Source organism: Diospyros lotus, chromosome 14, assembly GCF_014633365.1.
Source record: "Diospyros lotus cultivar Yz01 chromosome 14, ASM1463336v1, whole genome shotgun sequence".
NCBI lineage: Eukaryota > Viridiplantae > Streptophyta > Magnoliopsida > Ericales > Ebenaceae > Diospyros > Diospyros lotus.
Genome location: NC_068351.1, coordinates 23,323,719 through 23,345,682, shown reverse-complemented (window position 1 = coordinate 23,345,682; position 21,964 = coordinate 23,323,719). Strand labels below are relative to the sequence as shown.

At 36.8% G+C, this 21,964-nt stretch overlaps 1 protein-coding gene across 8 annotated transcripts in view; it reads left to right on the top strand.

Moving 5' to 3' along the window:
- Positions 1 to 13,486: 13,486 nt before the first annotated feature.
- LOC127790679 (uncharacterized) overlaps positions 13,487 to 21,964 on the top strand; it is a 63,321-nt gene continuing 54,843 nt past the window's right edge. For all 8 annotated transcript variants that reach the window (XM_052320278.1, XM_052320277.1, XM_052320276.1 and 5 more), the window contains exons 1-9: positions 13,487 to 13,922; positions 15,407 to 15,556; positions 16,207 to 16,374; positions 16,835 to 16,987; positions 17,112 to 17,261; positions 18,376 to 18,540; positions 18,664 to 18,804; positions 20,752 to 20,932; positions 21,045 to 21,237. In XM_052320278.1, coding sequence (XP_052176238.1) covers positions 13,748 to 13,922; positions 15,407 to 15,556; positions 16,207 to 16,374; positions 16,835 to 16,987; positions 17,112 to 17,261; positions 18,376 to 18,540; positions 18,664 to 18,804; positions 20,752 to 20,932; positions 21,045 to 21,237 — 1,476 coding nt within the window. In that variant the 5' untranslated portion in view covers positions 13,487 to 13,747. The remainder of the gene's footprint in view (positions 13,923 to 15,406; positions 15,557 to 16,206; positions 16,375 to 16,834; positions 16,988 to 17,111; positions 17,262 to 18,375; positions 18,541 to 18,663; positions 18,805 to 20,751; positions 20,933 to 21,044; positions 21,238 to 21,964) is intronic.

Here is a 21,964-nt window from a genome sequence, read left to right as displayed (position 1 = left end):
TCTCAACGGGAATTATAAGCAATTTTAGGCTTTCAATCTTGCTTTTTGAGGGCTAATCTTATGAGGATTTGCTCCTTTTTTTTTTTTCCTTTGTCTTTCACTTTCTCAATCCTTGTAAATTCAAGTTACTAATGTTTTGTTTTCTTTTGACTTTGTAGAAATGGATTGTTTTGGGGATATTGCTTATAGAAGGATTAAGGAGGATAAGGCTCGGATGTGTTAGGCAACCAAAGGTGCCATTACTCACAAATGGCCTCATCTTTCCCAAATTATGATGGGTTCTTCCACTTATGTTGAGGCAACTTCTCCTCTTACTCATCCTAGGGTTCCTTCTCCTCAATGCATTCCCTCTCACTTGCCTTTAGTAGCCCACACCCCTTTATCTCGGGTGGCAATTGTCGAGAGTTTGTGTTAGGCTCCTTCTCCTCCTTGTTTCCTTGGTCACAACAAGGGCTTGGAGACCAATTATGTCCTCAATTTAGGTGAACTTCACCAATGCGGTCAAGCAAAGTGAAACCTCCCGCGATCCCTTTTTCACAAGGATCGGAGAATCTTAACGACAAAGAACCCCCTCCATGATGCTCCCCTTTTTCTCAAGACTAATCCTTCAAGCCCCCACCCAATCTAGCTTTCTAATGGACTATGGATGCTAGGAGACCACTTTCAAGTTTATCTTGGGGTGGTTAATACTAACTAAGATGATGATCTAGGGATTGCTACTTGTTTGATTTACTCCCTTATCCTTCCTTGGGATGAGCATAGGGTCATTGGCAACGTTCTTCAAATGTTGGACGAGCTTTAGCAAGAGATTGTGAGGGTAAGTATTGAGGATTTCCTTGATATTTATTATCGATTTTATTGAATTCATTATTTTCTTAACTTTTGCTTCTTTTTAGATTCCTTTCAAATTATGCAAAGGATGGTGGCCATGAATGCCTATTATCAACATGTTTTAAATGAGATGGAAGGATGGTCACAAGGCCTAAAGGCAACAGTCCCTCCATCAAAGGTTAAAAAAGGACTGTGAGGAGCTGAGGAAGAGATTGGTGGATCTTAATAATAAGCATGCAGCATGAGTTAATGCTCTTGAGAAAAAGGTTTGAGAGTTGAAGAAGGCGAATTAAGGAACATAAGAGAGAAGGTAAAAAGTCATATTTGGCCCTTTTTAAAGACGAAACCAGAAGATTGAGGAGTTGGTTTCTAGCCGTGCTTGCAAATTAGTGTTTCAAGACCAACTGAGAATCGTAGAGAGTCAACTAGATCAAGATCATTCAATTATCCGGGCAAAGGTTGTTCGCGAGTATCAACTATCCCAAGATTACTATGACAAAAAGCTAGTGGCTTTATCAAGTATGGTTTCTATCTGGCTCATTTCTTTCTTGAGTCTAAATGTCTTGCGTAGTTATTCAATGAATTAGTCTACACCCAAGAACTCATCGATTTCGATACACCAGATTGGTGCCATTATGATCTAGATCCCGCAAGTTCGAATGCTTATATGGACTCTTGCTTGCACGATGACTTAGAAAATCTCTCAAGTCCTTAGGAGCCTTATTCACTCAATTCAGGGACTTTGGAGATGATCAACACCCTTGTGGATATAGATACAACGACCTAAGATGTAGTATAGGATCCTGTGTCAGCTATTGGGGACATGCCCTCATCCTTTCTCTTGATTATTGAGTTACCGGTTGATGCTAATATTGCTAATTCTTCTTCGGCCTTAGTTCTTTTCAGTACTTCTGGGCCTCAAGTGGAGATTTCTTCTTGTCCTAAGGAGTAGTAGTTGTTAGGATTTTTTTTTCTTTTGTTTTCTTGATGTATTTTTGTTTTTTTTTTCTTTCTCGTCCTTATATAGTTTTTCCTTTCTTCTTAATGAAAAAGGTTCATTTCTTCTCTCCGTTTTGTTTTTTTCCTTTTCCTGCATCATGTGCTAGTAATTCATAGAGCAAAATCAAAATATAATTTAGAATCATAATTTAACTTAGAAACACTATTGCCCTAACACTTACATTTTGCATTTTGTTGCGGAAGCAGGGTTGCTGCTTCCTAGCCCTTTGATAGAATTTGTTCCATCAAAGGGTTTTATATGTCATTTACTTTTTGGATATTAACTTGTGTCAAGGGCAAGTCCTTGGTTTGTCAATACAAATGACTCTTGAACGTCTTAATAGCTTTTTTTGAGTCCTAGGCAACCCTAAGCTGGGTTAATCCACAAGCTACGAGTTTTTCACCCCAGCTCTTTAAGGCTTTAAGATTCTAATACTACATGCATCATGAGTCTTTTTGTTTATTGTGTGTCTTAACATCATGGCATTGCATGCATTACAATGAATCTTTCAGCTTGTTGCATGTCTTAGCAACATTTATTCTTGTATTGTGTGCATCACAATGAGTTTTTTTTATCCATTGTATGTCTTAACAATTTTGAGTTGCATGCAACTCTTTGCACGTCTTAGCAGCCTTTGGCCCATACATAACATATTGGATATCAATGCAAAAATAATATCAGTTATACTAAGCGAGCTTTATGAGATGAAGCTCCCATGGTAAAGTAAATGCCCACCGAGTTTGTTTTGGATATTCTTTTCCCCACACATGGTACATAACCGCCACACAAAATAATAGATGCACTAATCTTTATATACAAAAATCATGCACATACCATTCACCACATCATATGTAAATTGCACATGTTTAAATATCATATGAAGGCCCATTTCTGAAGACCATTGAGCCAATATGCACCATTAACCTTTAGTAGTGTTATGATGATTAACAAAAAGGATATATTCCCACTCAAACCATTTCTCAAGCAAGAATAATTGCATAACAATAATTTTTAGATATTTAGGACAAAAAATCAACTATTGACATGGAAAATTTACTTCTAGCAATGGAGAGTCGACTTTTAGCCATAGAAAGTTAACTTCTTCATAGCTTTAATCAACCTGACCGAGAGCTTGATATGCAAAGTCGACCTAGCTAAGAGTTGACTTTTGGACAATCAACTTTTGCTTGGAAAAGTCGACTCCCTACATACTAAAGTCAACTATTGAACAACGAAGATCAACTTTTCAAAGACAGAACAACGAGGAAAGAAAACAAAATCAAAACAAAAACACACAAGATCAATAAATCTTGCATTGCTATTGATCCTAATCAAAAAAACATCATTCCTTGAAAAAATATAGGGTAAAAGAAACCCTATTTTTAATTCCAATAGGTTTCAACAAGAATCATCAAGAACCAATGAAGATTTACAAAGCTTTCTACATAAGCTTCATGCATGGACAATTTTTCCAAAAATAGTTTTTCCACCAAAAATTCATCCAGATCCCACGACTTAAGTTTTAGAACTAAGAAAGGAGTTACAACTTGTCAAAAGGAGAAAAGGAAAGGGGGACTTGCATTTAAAAGTGGAAAGAGAAAGAGAACTTGCCTTTGATGGATTTAGATGGCTCCACTAAAAAATAAAGGAAACCACAAACTAAACTGTTGAAATCTGAGTACAACCCATCAGAACAACAACTTAAATCCTCTTTAGAAGCTCCAACTCAAGGAGGAGATTGAGGAAGGAAGAAAGAACGAAGAAGAAATGAGGAATGAGAGAGAGAAGAAAAGAAAAGAGAATTGAGGAAATTAGAATTAGCTTGCTTAGCAAGCTCAATTTATAGCCAACCCAACTTTTCTCTATTCCCATTATGCCATCACCTTAATACAACCACCACATATATATATCATCTCCATTTAACTAAAATTAATATAACATAAATACATATATATATATACATGCACACCCAACAACCCATTTTTAATTTTCCCCACAAATCTATTTTGACTATTCAACTTGTCTAGTTTTGCCTTTTCCACCATTTCTTTTTGACTTTTTCCATACACACAAATTTCATTCATTTTGGGATTTTCACAACACATTAATTTGTTCCAACAATATCAAAGTATAACACACAAATTTCATTCTAATGGGTCATTACAGTTTCTTCCCCCTTAATAAAATTTGGTCCCCTAAATTCGTATTTGGTCAATCGAATAATTAGGGATAGAGATGCCTTATTTCTTCCTTTCATTCCCATGTAGCCTCGTCCGAAGAATGATGTTGCTACTGAACTTTTATGAAAGGGATGATTCGATTTCTCAATACCTTTTCTTTTTGCTCTAAAATATTCATGGGCACCTCCTCATATGATACATCCCCTCCGACCTCAAAAGTTTGATAGTCAATGATATACTGAGGGTCCGACACATATTTCGTCAACATTGATACATGAAATACATTATGAACATCAGCTAGTTGAGAAGGTAGAGCTAGTCGATAGGCCAAGGATCCCATCCACTCTAATATCTCAAACGGGTTGATATAACATGGGACTAAGCTTTCCTGAAACAACGAATCTGCGTACACCTTTATAGGCATTACTCTCAACAGTATATAGTCTCCAATGACAAACTCCAAGTCATGGCGTTGTCTATCCACCTAACTTTTCTACTTATCTTGGGCCACCTTCATTCGAGCCCTAATAATTTAAATTTTCTTCGATGTTTGCTCAATAACTTCCCACCACAATAATGCTCGGTCTCCAACTTCCTCCCAACACACATGTGACTTACACGGCCTGCTATAAAGCCCCTCATATGGTGGCATCCTAACGCTATAATGATAACTGTTATTGTATGCGAATTCCACCAATGGGAAATGATCGTTCCAACTGCCATGAAAGTCCAACATACATGCTCGGCATATCCTCTAGAGTCTGGATGGTCCTCCCAGTCTACCTGTCAACTTGTGGATCAAATATAGTACTTAACTTCAATCTAAGCCCTAGGGCATCGTGTAAAGCTTCCCAAAAAATGAGGAGTAAATCTAGGGTCACGATCTGATACAATACTCAATGGAATGCCACGCAACTTCATAACCTCCTCAATGTTCATTTTTGCTAAGCGATTCAAAGAAAAAGTCTTCTTGATTTCAAAAAATGCGTTGATTTCATCAGCTTATCAATTATCACCCATTTAACAACATGTCATTTCCCTGTTCTAGGCAAGCTCGTCACAAAATTCATAGAAATATGATCCTATTTTCACTCTGGGATCGACAATGACTATAACAAACCAGCACGCTTCTGGTGTTCCACTTTAACTTGCTGACACACTAAGCATTGCGAAACAAATTTTACCACATCTCTTTGAATAATTGTCACAAGCTTCCCTGGGTGGTATAAAATTTCATAATCATAATCTTTAAATAATTCCACCCAACGTCGATGCCTCCTATTTAACTCATTCTGGGAGATGAGATATTTTAAACTCTTATGATCCGTGTAAATCTCTATTTTTTTCCCATATAAGTGGTGTCTCCTATCTTGAGTGTAAATACCATTGCCACTAACTCCAAATCATGAGTAGGGTAGTTCGTCTTGTGCTTCTTCAATTGTCTCGAGGCATATGCATTAACACATTCATCCTGCATCAACACACATTCTAGTTTAGTATATGAGACATCACTATAAATGGTAATTTTTTCTCCATTTCTTGGAATAGCCAATACAGGAGTCGTACTTAGTTTCTGCTTCGATTCCTAAAAGCAGTTGTCACGAGTTTCATCCCACTCAAACTTAACTCCCTTCTGCGTCAATTTGGTCGTGGGTGAGGATAAACGAGCGAAACCCTCTATAAACCTATGATAATAACCTGTTAGTCCTAGAAAACTTTGGATCCCCGTCGCTATAGTAGGCATCGACCAATCAACCATCGCCTTTATCTTATCGAGATCAACTGAAAAGTCCTCACCATAAACTACGTGGCTAAGGAATCCTACTTGCCTTTGCCAAAAGTTGCACTTACTGAACTTGGCATATAGTTGTTTCTCCTTGAATCTCTACAAGACTATTCTGAGATGGGCCTCATGTTTTTCTAAACTTGATGAGTAAATCAAAATGTCATTGATGAACACAATAACGAGGCAATATAGATACTCCCTGAAAACCCCGTTTGTTAAATCCATGAAGATCACTGGAGCATTGGTCAGCCCAAGTGGCATGACTACAAATTCAAAGTGTCCATGGCGGGTTCGAAAATCCATCTTCTGAATATCTTCTCTTCTTACCCGAACATGGTGGTAGCCAGATTTCAAATCAATCTTAGAAAAAATTGAGGCTATATGAAATTGATCTAGTAAATCATCTACACGTGGGAGTGGATGTTTGTTTCTTCAACATCACTTGATTCAATTGCTGATAATCAATACATAACCGCATAGACTCATCATTTTTCTGCACAAATAATACTTAAGCACCCTAAGGCAAGGCACTAAGGCAGACAAATCCCTTATCAATTAGCTTTTGTAACTGGGTCTTCAATTCCTTCAATTTGTTCGGAGCCATTCTATAAGGAGCCTTAGAGATAGGTTGAGTACCCAACATCAATTCAATCAAAAATTCAATTCCCTTGGGGGCGGCAATCCTGATAATTCATTTGGAAACACATCTGAAAAATCTCAAACTTACTAGTGTGATACCCCAAGAGCCCAGAGAAGGGTAATATATATCGAGGATAAATAAGGAAGGAAATAACACTAGATGGATACCTTTTGGGCTAAATGTAGGCAAATAACTTTCGGGTTAAACGTGCTTGAGTTGGGGAAGCTCAGGGATGGGTGACCCCCTGGGAAGTTCGCGTAGGTCCATTAGGGTAAGTTGTTTCAGTCCTTCCTATCGCTCGATACGGGATGTTACAACTGGTTTCAGAGCCGACTCCCGAGCCTCTGAGCACGGTGGTTGGGCAAACCTCAGTGAGGATGCTGAGTCCTTAAGGGGGGTGCGTGTAGGCACCTTAGGCGAATCCCACATTGGCCATGCAAATGGGGGATATTTGGGACCGGTTGTAAGGTCGCATAACGAGGACATCATGATATTTTACTCTTGAGTAATGAAATGGTTTTGATGAATGTCTATATGAAAATCAATATATGAAAATCAATCTATATGGATTTTGTGAATGAGAAAATAAATTTTTAATATATGAGTTTTGAAGCAAGGTATGAAAACCTATAGAAGAAATATTGAGTAAGGTTGAGTGTGATTTGTTTCAAATATATACTTTTGATAATCTCAACTTGTTTTAAAGATAATCAAAATGAGTTTTTAAAGAATCGAATAAGGTTGTTTTGAAAATTCAAGTTTTTCTAAAGAATAGTCGACTATCAGGATTATTCTGTTGACTATGTTTCAAAATAGTCGACTGTTTTTAATGTTCTGTCGACTATTTAAGCACCTGTCGACTATTTTAGCATCTGTCGACTATCGAGTAAAAATAGTCGACTATGTCTTTTGATCTGTCGACTATTTTTGTTCATGAAATTCAAAAATTTCTTCACATTTCAGCAACTGTTGACTATTCAAGTATGTCTGTCGACTATTGAATTTTTGTATTAAAAATAGTCGACTATCAGTATATGTCTGTCGACTATTCTTAGTTTTACTTGTAAAAATAGTTGACTAATCTTTTCTTCTGTCGACTATTTTGTTTCACAGATTTTATAACGGCTAGTTTTTCAACTCCAACGGTCACAAAAACGGCTAGTTTCTTCTTCAATCTTTATGGATGCTTATATATACAACTTATGGATGATCAAGGAGAGGCTAATGGATGGAAACGAGATGATCTAGCAATTGCAAATAATTTTATTCGAGCTTACAGTGTTTGGGCTTTCATTGTTTTATTTTTCTCTCAAAGGCTTGGCTGTTCTATCATTGTAAATTTATTGTTAAGCCTTGTTTTTCATTGTGAGAGAACTTGTAACTAAGAGTGTTAACTCTTAGCTTATCTCTTTCATTTGTATCGTTTCTATTTTCCTAGCTTGTGTAGCTAGAGGGCCCATTAAATTGGGAGGTTGTATTTTCCTAGCAGTAGCTAGAGGGCCCATTAAATTGGGAGGTTGTATTTCCTAGCTTGTGTAGCTAGAGGGCCTACTTGTGTAAGTAGGAGGTTTTAGTGAATTGGTTTAAAATCCTTAGTGGGAGCTAAGGTAGTGGATTAGGCTTGGTTTGAGCCGAACCACTATAAATCCTTTGTGTCTTCTATTCTGCTTGCTTTACATTTATCATCTCATATGTTCTATGTTTTAAGTCACTAAAACCTCAATTGGGTCAAAAAGTTTTCAAGTTCTACCAAGCTTTTAATTATACCAATTCACCCCCCCTCTTGGTGTGTGCCATAGAACCTACTGTTCTAACACATCATATGCTCAAGGGGGGAGAATGTAATACCCCAAGAGCCTAGAGAATGGTAGTATATATCGAGGATAAGTAAGGAAGGAAACAACACTAGCTAGATACCTTTTGAGCTGAATGTAGACAAAGAACTCCTAGGTTAAATATGCTTGAGCTGGGGAAGCTTAGGGATGGGTGACCCCCTAGGAAGTTCGTGTAAGCCCATCAGGGTAAGTTGTTCCGGTCCTTCCTATTGCTTGATGAGGGATGTTACAACTAGTATCTCTGATAACTCTAACTTATTCTCTATGCCCATGGTCACAAAGACGAGATATGCCTCACAACCATAGCGTATCAATTTCTCCACCTTTATTATCGATATCACAGGGGTTGAGCTCATCAGCTTAATACCTCGTTACACAATAGTTGGCTATTGGGGAAACTCAAAGTAAATTATCTTTTGGCAACAATCGACCTTGGCATGGTGTTGAGACAACCAGTCCATGCCTAAGATAAAGTCGAAGTCCCTTATATCTAACACCACTAAATCACCCCGTAATTCCTTATTGTGCACCTTAATCTTGTAATCCTTAATTGTTTCACTACCCGTTAATTTCATCCCCCCCCCCCGGCATGGTCACAATCAAATAGTACAGCAATGAAATTTGAGAAACATGAACATGACATATCGCTCGAGGTGCAATAAAAGAATGGGTGGAACCTGAGTTAAAATACATGCATATCAATATCATATAAGGAAGGAATACCTTGAATTATATTGTTCCCTCTTTCCACATTCGCTGCTGTCAATGCAAATACTTTCCCCTAAACATGGGGTCTATCAATAATAGTTAGTCACTGGGCCTAAGGCAATGCTGATTGGGGAGCTGCTCCTTGTACCCTAGGCACTCCAGGCCTATTCAACCTCTAACCTGGACCTCCTATCCTTGGCCCTCCATATTGCAACGACATAGTACATGTGCTAGCTCTATGGCCTCTCTGGCCACATCGAAAAAAAATCACATCTCTAGATGGAGTTGCCTCTGGATTCTAAGGGCAATCTCTCTGAATGTGTCCCGCCTGACCGTAGAGATAACAAACCCCTCTTGGAAAGCGACAAAAGTCTCTATGCCTTTTACCACACGTCTTTTATGGAGAAATTATCGCTATGTTCCTCGCCAAGCCTGCCTCTCATCTTCTCTTTTTGTCACTATTGTGGCCTTGAGAAAAATCCATTCATTTTGATACTGCTTGACCAATCCTCAATTCATTTTCGTCATTCTCTATGGCATATACTTTCTGCACAATGGTGGGATAATTTGTAACTCTGGCACCTACCAGCACATGCTGGATGTCCACCCATAATCCCCTCTGAAATTTGATAGTTTTCTTGGCCTTAGTGGACACTAACTCCAGGAAAAATCTAGTTAAAGAAGTGAACTCTACCTCATATTAGGCCACAAACTTGTTCCCCTAAACTAATTCAACGAACTCATACGTCTTTTGTTCTTTAATCTAGTCAGAGAAATAATTCTCATTGAATGCCTCCTAGAACTCCACCCAAGATGGCGCCCTGCCAATGACCCTCTGCTTGACAGTCTCCCACAATTTTTTCGCGTTTCCCCTTAAGGAAGGTGGTCAACTGGACTCTCTGCACATCAGCGCACCCCATAGTCCGCAGATGTTTTTTCATTGGTAGGATCCAGTTTCCTGCGGCTAAAGTGCTTGCCCCTCCACTAAACTTTGGGGGCCGAAGAGTTATAAAATTCTTCAGTAACTGGCTTCCCGTACTGCTATCCACTCCTTGGGCTACTGGATTCGTAGTTTGTCCATCATTATTATCATTGGGATCACCCCCAACTTCATGCTGCATCTAACCCTACCCCATCTGATTGGCAGTAAGTATATCTGCCACCCTTATAATACCTACCAGGGTCCCCCGTAGCTCATTTATCTCTTGGCACAAATCTCCAATAGACTCATCTGGAGTAACAGGTGTAGGTGGTGGAACATCCTGACCCCGTCATCTGGTTGGCAGTCTCCCTCTACGGGCACTCATTTTTCTGCACAATCCAACCACTTTAAAACACGATTCGCATTTAATTTCACTCCAGACTACTAGACATGGCCCTGACTCTACCCGACATCACAATGTGTATAAAGTCTCATCTCATCCCAACCTTGCTCTGATACCAAATTGTGAGGGCCCACTCCCAAAAATCCTACTACCATAGGAGTTCTAAGACGAAGTCCTTGCAAAATAGATATAGATACAATCCGAAAAATATAACATTCCCAAACCTACTCAAATAACAACAGGAGCTAAAATAAACACTTACATCATCATCTATATAGTATGCGCCGGACCTAACCTTTTGTACATTTTCCAAAATAAAGAGGAGCAATGGAACTATAGACACAAAATAAGATAGTTTTTCTTCGTACCCTTGAAACGACCCCCCAAGGATCTTTGGTTGGGAGAGCTTTGTGCACATGCCTAAACCCCAAGGTACTCAAGCTCCGCTCGTCCCGACCTTTTCCTTGGCCTTACTTTTATTTGGAATGACGCAAATGAAGCAAAGTGAGTCACAAGGCTTAGCAAATAATATATAAAGCAAGTGAAAGGCATTATGAAACAATGACATGAACAATAGGAAATGAAGTAAAATAGACAACCAGTAACAATTACATAAACCTTTATCATGCTTTACTACCTCATCATGTCATATCAAGCCATTTTCCACATCACATTATATATCCGACATTTTCCACATCATATTGTATTGTCCATGCCATGCCTCATACCTCTTAGAACCATAAAATTTATGTACTTATTCAGTTATTCATACCATGCATGACCCTTGTCCAACACATAATATATCAGATATCAATGCAATAACAATATCATTTATCATCAACTTGTGGAGCATTGTCTACCCATGCTTCAGTTTTATACAGAGTGAACTTTATGAACCGAAGGTTCCACGGTCAACCAAATGCCCACTGAGCTTGTTTTGGATATCATTTTCCCCACATGCAGTACATAGTTGCTGCGCAAAATAATAAATGCACTAATCCTTATATACAAACATCATGGACATACCATTCACCACATCATGTGTAAATTGCACATGTTTACATATCCTACGAAGGCCCATTTCCAAAGACCATTGAGCCAATATGTACCATTAACCTTTAGTAGTGTTATGATGATTAACAAAAAGGATATATTCCCACTCAAACCATTTCTCAAGAAAGAATAACTGCATAACAATAATTTCCAGATATCTGGGACAAGAAGTCAACTCTTGACGTGGAAAGTCAATTTTTAGCTATGGAAAGTCGATTTCTTCATAGCTTTAGCCAACCCGACCGAGAGCTTGATATGCAAAGTCGACCTGGCCAAGAGTTGACTTCTGGACAATCGACCATTTCTTGGGAAAGTCGACTCCCTACATACTAAAGTCGACCCCTGAACAATGAAAGTCGACTTTTCGAAGATAGAATAACAAGGAACAAAAATAGAACTGAAACAAATACACACAAGATCAACAAATCTTGTATTACTATTAATCCTAACCAAGAAAACATCATTTATTTGAAAAATATAGGGTGAAACAAACCCTATTTGTAATTCCAATAGGTTTCAACAAGAATCATCAAGAACTAAGGAAGATTTACAAAGCTTTTTACATAGGCTTCATGCATGGACAATTCCCCCCCTCCTCCTCCCCCCCCCCCCCCCCCCCAAAAAAAAAGGAGTTTTCCCACAAAATATTCATTTAGATCCCATAACTCAAGTTTTAGAACTAAGAGAGGAGTTACAACTTACCAAAAGGAGAAAAGGAAAGATGAACTTGCATTTAAAAGTGGAGAAGAGGAAGAGAACTTGCCTTTGATGGATTTAGATGGCTCTACTGAAAATGAAGGAAACCACAAACTAAACCACTAAAATCGGAGTTCAACCTGTTGGAATAGCAACTTAAATCCTCTTTTGAAGCTCCAACTTAAGGAGAAAGTTGAGGAATGAAGAAAGAAAGAAAGAACGAAAGAGAGAAGAAGAGAAAGAAGGATAAGGGAGGAAATTAGGATTAGCTTGCTCAATTTATAGCCAACCCAGCTTTTCTCTATTCCCATTATGCCCTCACCTTAATACAACCACCACATATATTTATATCATCTCCATTTAATTGAAATTAATATAACATAAATATAGATATATATATATACACACACATGCACACCCAGTAACTCAATTCAAATTTCTCCCACAAATCTATTTTGACTATTGAACCCATCTAGTTTTGCCTTTTCCATCATTTCCTTTTGACTTTTTCCATATCCACAAATTTCATTCATTTTAGACTTTTCACAACGCATTAATTTGTTTCAATAATACTAAACTATAACACACATAAAATAAAAATATCAATAAAATAACTTAAACCTACTTACGGGTCCTTACAATTGAAATGGCCTATTGCTCTACTACGTCAATCTTCTTAAGGTCTACTATAATCCCTTTCTTGAATATAGTATGATCTAAGAACATTAATTATCTAATAAAAACTTGCACTTGAAGAACTTAATAAATAAGTTATGTTCTCGCAAGGTCTATAACGCATTCCTAAAGAATTGAAAACAAAAGTGAAATTAAACAAGTTGTTAATAAGTCACTTTTGGTTCTTTGATCAAAAGTGAAGTTTTTGATATTTTGACAAAAACCATGCAGTATACCTAGAATAGTGTCAACATTTATAATTTTAAAAATGTTGCTTACATACAAATTTTACGTAAAATAAGATGAAAAAAAAAGTTTTTATCCACAATATTTTTTAAAGAAAAATGTTTTTCAAGCAATATATAGAATATATTGTTTTGATTATTTTCCACACAAATGAAAAATATTGAAAGTAAGATGCAAAAATGATTTTAAGGAATTTTTTATATAAAAATTATTTTTAATGTAAAATATTTTACATTGAAAAAAATAAAGCCTAATTTGATATTTAATTAATGAGTAATATTAACCATTATCCTAAAGGTAATCTTATGTTTTTGGTTTTTAAATATTTTTATTAATTAGTCATAAGTATATTGTTTTTTAAAATATTTCAAAAACAAAATGTACATTTACTTACTTTAGACAGCAAAGGAAATATTGTGGTCCCCACCACTGAGCGGATCCACGTGTCCCTTTGGGTGCGCCGGAAGGGATTCAAACGATTTTCCCATATAATAATATTCACTGTTCATTCTGTGTCCGCACCTCACTGGAAGAGTGAGTGGCGACACTTGTTTATGATCGTTTGCATGAACTGTAAATCTGATCTCTTGTTACAATCCAAGCACTCTATCGATCTAACAAAAATGAAAAAAACCCAATTCCCAATATCATAAATCAAATCTCGGGGGAACAACAAACAAAGGAACAGAAACCCCCCATCCATCTCTATGTATCCATCTATCTTTGCTTTTCTTTTCTGGGAAAATCTTACTTTCTCGAGAATCAATCAATCATGAGGTGGGAGAAGCTGCAGAGCAACCAAGAAAAGGGTCCGACTCCGACGCCTGGGCCCGGAAAGAGATGGGGACACAGCTGCAACGCCATTCGAGGGGGAAGTCTCCTCTACGTTTTTGGCGGTCATACCAACGACAGCTCCCAGACCAACCAACTTCACATCTTTCACACCGGTGCCATCCCCATCACCCGTTTCTTTTACATTCTTGCGCTTATAGTGCAATTTCTACTTCTTCAATCTATGATTTTTTAGATCAATTTTGTTTTTTAATGTTTTCTCGTTCTTATACTTGTATTTTATTTATTTATTTTTGCTAGATTATGGTTATATATATATATACACGGTTTTGCTTGATTCATACAGATAAATTTTTACTGTGAAGGTAAAAATAAGGCTGTATGCTGGAGTTATGCTGTACACGGTTTGTGAAATTTGTGAGCTGTTCTTGTTGGGTTTTCTGTTCTCAGCCATAGAGAGAGGAATTTGCTCAAGGGCGGCACGCATGTTAAAAATTAATTAACCTAGATAAGGTAGACTAGTATTATAGAAAAAGATTCAATAAACAAAAAGAAAAAGAGTTTGCGGTAAGAGAATTGGAAATGTTGCATCTAACCTTGTAATCAAAAATGAAAAAAAATTGTAATTCCTTTATCTCTGAATTCCCAAAAATGGCTACTGCAACTACCTGTGCCGAGATTAGATTTTACATTTTCAGACTATTGTATGATTCCTGTGGTTATGATTCATGAGTAGCTGCACATGCATGTTTCCCACTAAAGAGGTAACTGACATCAATCGATCTTCCATATATTAACCTTTTTTGATTGTACAAAACACCCCTTTATCCGTTTTGGCAATTTTGATTCCCTGAAAAGGCTTCTCAAAGAACAAGGTTTCTTGTTAGGTTGAGAGAGGGCCATTTCAGCATGCAGCCTTATCCTTTCTTTGCATAGAAGTTGTTTTTACAATTTGAACACGTAATAGAACTTGCATGTCCCAAAAGAGCAAACTTAGTGTTGCTACCAAGGCTCACCCTCAATTTTCATTCCCTAATTAATCAAAGTATGTAGATGGTGGTAACTTTAATTGGTAACAGACTTAGAGAAATGTGAGTTGATTAGACGAGTAGATAAAATGGTAAATTGATAGTAGACTGAAATCTTTAGGCAGCGTTCAGCTGTTGAAAAAGTTGGAATCATGTGCCACTAACAGATGTTGTGGTCGCACTCCAGAAACTTTGTCGCATTATAACTCATGTACAGAAAAAGAATATTCTTTAGGTATTGTTCAACTGTTGAAAAAGTCAACTATGATGTGCTACTAACAGTTGTCATGGTTAGACTTGAAAAACTGTCACATTAAAAATCATGTACAAAACAAGCATATATACAAGGACTAGTATTCCCTCCCCTTCCTTTCTATGGGGAGAGGTGGGATGTGGGGGTGGGCATAAATTCAGGGGGCATTTATTCCTTCTTCCATGTATGGTTATGTTTTCTTCATTGTTGGCATCTTCCATTTTATATTGGTGGTTAGCATTTTTCAGTGATTATTAATTAGTTGTCACATATATTTGCAATGATGTTTGTACATTGTCATTCTGAGGTTGTTTTAACACTCGTATAAGTTTCTTTGTCCATGTATTATTGAAAGCAGCTACAAGAACATGGAGTGAGCCTGTAGTAAAAGGCACTCCACCAGCGCCAAGGGACAGTCATAGCTGTACTGCAGTTGGAGATAATCTGTTTGTGTTTGGGGGTACAGATGGAACAAACCCACTTAACGATTTGCAAATTTTAGATACATGTGAGTTGCCACTTTCTGTTCACCTTTTTGCATTTTCCATCTATTTTTAAAGAATTCAACTAAGTTATTTTGTAACATGCATTGGGTTGCCATGGTTGCCCTTTTTTGCTGGACTAATCCTAGAACTTTTAAAATAGTCTGGTTTAGATCCGGAACGAGCTCTCTTTGTATTTCATCTTCATCGCAAGCAGGGGTAAGTGTTGGTAAATCCCAATTGTAACTAGATCTTTGACCTTTCAAACAATATTGCTTGTTACCTTACTAAGTGTCCACTGTCATTTTACTGTTGGAAAACACATATGTTGGCTCTGAAGAGAAGCTATATGAGGGATTCATGTTGATAGTAAATCATTATTCTTTCTTTCTTTTCAATCGCTTACAGATTGCGCAGCTTTTTATTTTATTTTTTTCACCATTGGTTTTCCTAATGGGGACTGGATGTGAAAACAATGCCCCACTATTTGAACAGCTGATCTTTCATTCATACATGTCCCTTGAACTAATGCTGTCCAACAGGTAAAATTTTATCAATTAATTTTGTTGCTTAACCATACTAAGAACTGTAATATTCATTTTTGCGTTGTCTTCTTTTCTTCTATTATAGTTTGTGTCCTCTGATCTATACTTCCTGGTGTTTGATGAATGAATAGCTACAAATACATGGAGCTCGCCTATTGTAAGAGGCGAGATGCCAGAGGCAAGGGAAAGCCATAGTGCTGCCCTTATTGGCAAATGGGTTTTCATATTTGGTGGGTCTGGCAAATCTTCAAATACTTCTGATGAAGAGTTCTATGGTGATGTCTATATTTTGGATACAGGTATGCATATTGGCTGGATTGCTTTTCTATTTCTTTTCTTGTTTCGTGTATGCTTGGAATTTGGATTCACAAGGATGTCTGTTTTATCTTTTGACTTCAAGTTTAACTTATATATGATGCAATATCTATGTAATGCATTAGCGTGGGCTCCTACTTAACAAGTATCGTTGCAGTAAAGCCTAGTCATAGCTAAAGTATAGGTTTCGATTCTTCTTAAATTTTGGAGGGTTGCATTGCATTACACAAATTTGTGTAATGCATTAGTGTGGACTCTTGCTTTAACAAGTATTGTTTAAGTAAAGCCTGTCATGGCTAAAGCACAGGTTTCAATTCTTCCTAAAGTTTGGAGGTTTATATATTTCTATCAATCATTGACACTTGTCCCTAATTCAGTAACTACTTTAATTCAGAAAAAAACTGGAAAAGGTTAACTTATTACTTTCACCTTCCTCTTATGCAGAGACTTATGCATGGATAAAGCCTGTAACATTAGGCACTCCCCCAGCTAAGCGCAGTAGCCACACTTGTTCATCTTGGAAGAACCAAATCATTGTAATTGGTGGGGAAGATTCATATGGTCATTATTTCTCTGATGTTCATATCCTTGATGCAGGTATAGAATTTCTTGAATCCTCTGATGTTGATTGCCAAAATAGAAAAAAAATTATAAATTTCATTTTCTAAAAATGACTACTTGGGCTATTATGATGTCTTTAGTTGTGGCTTTGTTTCGATAGATACTCTTGGGTGGAGGAAGCTGAACACTTCGGGGGAAATCTTGCCACCTCAAGCTGGGCATACAACTGTTTCCTTGGGCACGAAGTTGTTTGTCTTTGGGGGCTTCTCTGACTCAACCCTACAAAATGACATTTACATGCTTGATGTTGGTATGCCAAATGATTATATATCTTCTTCTTCTCTTCATTTTTTTTTTTTGTATATTCAATTCTCCATATATTTTCCTTCCTTGAAGAAGAGTTCTCTTTTATGTTTTCCAAAAGAAAAAACAAAGTGGAGAATTTTTGTTTATGGGTTGGAAGACATGTCATGGCATTAAGATTCATACGATAATGATCTTGTTCCCTGATGTCGAAACAATTCCCGCCGACACACACTAAAATCTCCCTCAAGACAAATACAATCCCTCACTCACGGATGAGACATAAATAGGAATACAAGAAAACAACACAAAATCAAAGCACTCACACACAAGACAAGAGATTTATCCTGGTTCAGAACTTCTAGATGGAGAACCTACATCCAGACTGAAATGGTCTCGTTCTTCATTATCTTGAAACTGAAAACAAAGATTACATGCATTGATTTCTCTCATAGCCCTATTACCTAGCTGCCTTACCTAGAGATTACAAAGTAATACCACTTTTCTCTGACGCATACACACAGAACATACTCTTTCACAAGACAGAATGAAAAACACCTTGAGAGGAAAAATAAGACTCCCGAACCCTCTATTTATAAACTATAAAGGGTGGGATATACAAGGACTCCAGTAACCGTCTGTAGTTACAGTTATAACCCTAACTACCAGACTTCTAGAAGCTTTAATCTAATACCTTCTCTTTGTCCTTCCTCTCCCGTGACCATATGTCTAATCCTCAGGCAAATATTTCAACACCTGAGATCTCCTATGCAAATTATGACCTCAAATGAATCATGAATGGTCATTAGAACTATGTAGCTTTGCCCATCCTTTTGACAATTCGTGCACACAATAGGTAGAGTTTGGCTTGTTCAGCACAGGGGGTACTCGGATAAACCATTTGGTACATATATTCTTACTTTAGTCCTTGAGAATCACAAAATTGTTGGTAATTTGTGTTTAGATTCCTGGTCACCATCCATGTTGCTATCCTTGGTTGAATTAAGTCTCTAACTGCCAAATTTTGTTCTAGTTCATCAGTAGAGAGTATAGAGCTGTTAGTTTCAATTTCCATCATTATATGCTTTTATTCATGCTCAATTATGTTGAATATTTGTTAGATACTGGTGTATGGACCAAGGTGATGACTGTAGGTGAGAGGCCTTCACCCAGATTTTCAGTGGCTGGAGATAGTTTGGATCCAGAAAAAAGTGATGCTCTTGTTTTTCTTGGTGGCTGCAATAAGAACCTTGATGCATTAGATGACATGTATTACTTGCATACAGGTGTAGTTATTTGTGCTTAAATTTTTTTGATGCTTCACACTAGCCATTTATTTTTCAAGACATTCTAAATATCTTTAGGGCCTAACAAGAGCTACTTGCTTATTTGATGAAATTTCATGATAGGAACTGAAAGGGAAAATGACCGAGATGAACAACATGTGGGGAAGTTATCCTTGACGAAGCAGCTGAAGATCAAGTGCAAAGAAAAAAAATTGTTTGCTAATCCTGCAAATGCTGATTGCTATCAGCCAACGCCAATGCCAAGTATAGATTTTCTTTTAGCAATATCGGTATCTTATTCTATTGTGTGTATGTGCTTGGGGTTTAGTACAAGTCTATTACATGAGGATATCAGATTGATAAAAAAAAAGAAAACAAAGGATGGCAAATAAACTAGGTGTTTGGCGACAATTAAAGAAATCAATCAAGTTTGAAAATACAACTTCAGATATTGTTAGCCTGCAAATGGTATCTACTTGGTTAAGGCTTATTCTTCAAAAGTTAAATTCCAGCTTGGCTATTGAATAAAGCAGACTAAGCTTGGCTCAGTTGGCCACCCATTGCAAGAGTCTTCTTCTTTCATCTTGGTTATGGATAAACTTTCTTTTTGGGGAGGCAATGCATTTTTATTTACCATAAATCTCCATTTTTGATAACCATGAAGGCATATATAAATTACATAGTAGATGTGGCTCCTCTTTCAGCTGATGTGATTTAAGTCTATCTTGTTGTTGGGAAAGAAATATGGCAGGGTGGTCTCCAAAATCCCAGAGTGCAGAATGGGGAAGGGCAGCCTTTCGGAGGCTTGTGTAGAAGAAATATATAGATGTATATGTGTATATAAATATATAACATGTTATCTGAATTCTGCACAAGTACAGCTTCTTCTGTATTCTCAACAGTCTACAGCATTACCACCAAATGTCATTTGAAGATAAGGTCCCTTTCATATGCCTCGGATCTGTTAGGATCTTGCAATAGCTTTTGTCCATGATTTCAAGTAGTGTATCAGCATAACCATCTGCACGTAAACAAGCTCAAGCTCAATCAAACAATGGTGAGGAATTCTTTGAACAAGGTTAAACCATGCTTCCCCAATATCACTGAAAGCCTGAACTAATCTCAGCTCCATGGAGCTAATTTCTAAAAGCTACCTTTGCTAGATTCCTCTTTTTTACCCTAATATTGTCCAAATTTACTGGCTTCTGATTATGTAAACTTGTTAGGAGTAATTTTTCCTGTAACATTAAATATGAAATAATGCAAAGATGCGTGGTAGCACTAAATTGATACATTTTTTTCAATAGCATTAGAGTTGTTGAAAGATCTGGAGAAAAAAAAACTATTCTTTTGAATGGGAACTAATTTAGAGATATAAGGACAAGTAAACAGAAGGTGTTTGAGCTTGAGTGCAGCTAGGTTCCAGATGTCATAAAAGATAATTATGCTATTTGTTGTTTAAAAGACTGCCAAAAATTTGTTTCACTAAGGAGTACTGGAAATCAATTACATCAAGCTTCCATGGTAATTCCTTTTTTCTTCTGCTGTTAATCTGTGAGGTATGAGCATGACCACTTAATCTAGCTAGCACTTGAAAAGTGATAGGCTAGATTAAGGTAGTATTCTCTAAATGGTTTGCTCATTGAAGTCTTAATATTTCTCTTTTTTGGAGGTAAAAGTATAGATTAACTTTTGAACTAATGGAGATTTACATGATAGTACTTATCCAGGTTGTTCTTCTTTATTAAACTTCATAATCAATCAAATTCAGGTGTGTGCACATTTTGTAGTATATAGGTTTTTAGTAATTTGCTGCATATAGTATCACCCTAATTGTTTTGTTTTTTAAATAGAATATCTCTAGTTGTCAAACAAAGAAAGTAGTTGGTCTCTGGAAGATTTTTCTGTTTTCAGTCTGTTCTTGTTCATTTACACTGTGCATGTAAACCTGGTTTTTTATTTATGAGTGACTAGGACTAGAAAAGGCTTAGTTTCCTAGTTAATCTCGCTCAAGCAAACAAAGTGATACAATGCACGTTTCTGGTATAGCTTTTACTATACTTACCATTTACAAATGTTGCATCAACAATAGTCGAATCCCAAGTAGTTGTTGACATTTAACTTTTATCTATTTGCTAACTTCTGAGAAAATTGTGGCAATATTTGCTGAAGTCAGTTCCATATCTTATAAGCTGTTAAATTCATATGCAGGTATACCTGATACTAGTTTGAGGGAAGACCATACTCCCCAGAAAAGGACATTTCATGCCATGATCACAAATAGCTTCCCTATTGGTTATGCAATTGAGACTATAATTGATGGAAAACTCCTCCGTGGGGTAGTATTTTCCGATGCATCGAGCTCTAACCATGCCAATGATAACTCTAAGAGGTAAAGCTTGATTACTTTGAATAACCATAATAAGGTAGTTGACCAATCATTATTTGCAAAAAAACCTTCATTTCTTGAAAATTTCAATTCTAATGATTATATATAAAATCAGGAAAAAAGTAGCTTTGGAAATCAACCCTGTTAACCTGAATGGTAACGAGAAACAGAGCTCAGAAACTGCAAGACCTGGCATGAAGGATAAAGTAGATGAAAAGCCAGCAGATGTTACTGGAACAAACAGGGAAGCTGCTGCTGTTTCTTCTATGGGGAGTCTGGCACCTTCTGATATGTTTCTCCACTCTGAGGTTTGCACCTTATTTCTTTATGCTCAAATGAAATACCTTGTATATTTTTTGAACCCATTCAATGAATGTAGAAAAACGTTATGTTGGATCAACTTGGTAATTTTGGGAAAGATAGAAATAACATGTTCTGTATATATATCCAAAGTGAAAAATGTATTGAAAAAATGAGTAATAGTAAAGCGAAGTACGCATATGGAAATAAATGGGAAAAGAAGATATTTTGTGTAACAACCCCTCCCATGTGGGAGTGCTACATTCAATGTGGTCAAGTGATGCAATTTGAGACGAAGAATCAACAAAAACAAGTGCAAAACTTGGGTGAAAAAAGTGAAAAAATCAAATCTGGAACAAAGATAATACAATTGGTTTGAGAAACCTCAAAAGTTGAATTAGAGTAAAGCGGATGCCTACAAAGTGTCTTAAAAGACTCTTTATGCTAGGGTTATAGCAATAATTAGTCCTTGATCGGAAAGGAATCTTGCTCATCTTAGGAATCCATCTATTTTAAAATTCACATGCTAGTTTGTTGGAGATTTATGATTTGCTAGATATTTATATCTTTTATTTTCTGTTTTTTTGTATTCAAGTGATTAGATTAGGATTGTTAGAGGAGAAGATAAGAAGATAAGATAGGTTTGTTTGGAGAAGATAAGAAATAAGAATCTCCTTGATTATAGGAGATAGAGATAAGATAGGTTTGTTAGGAGAAGATAAAAATAAGGATCTC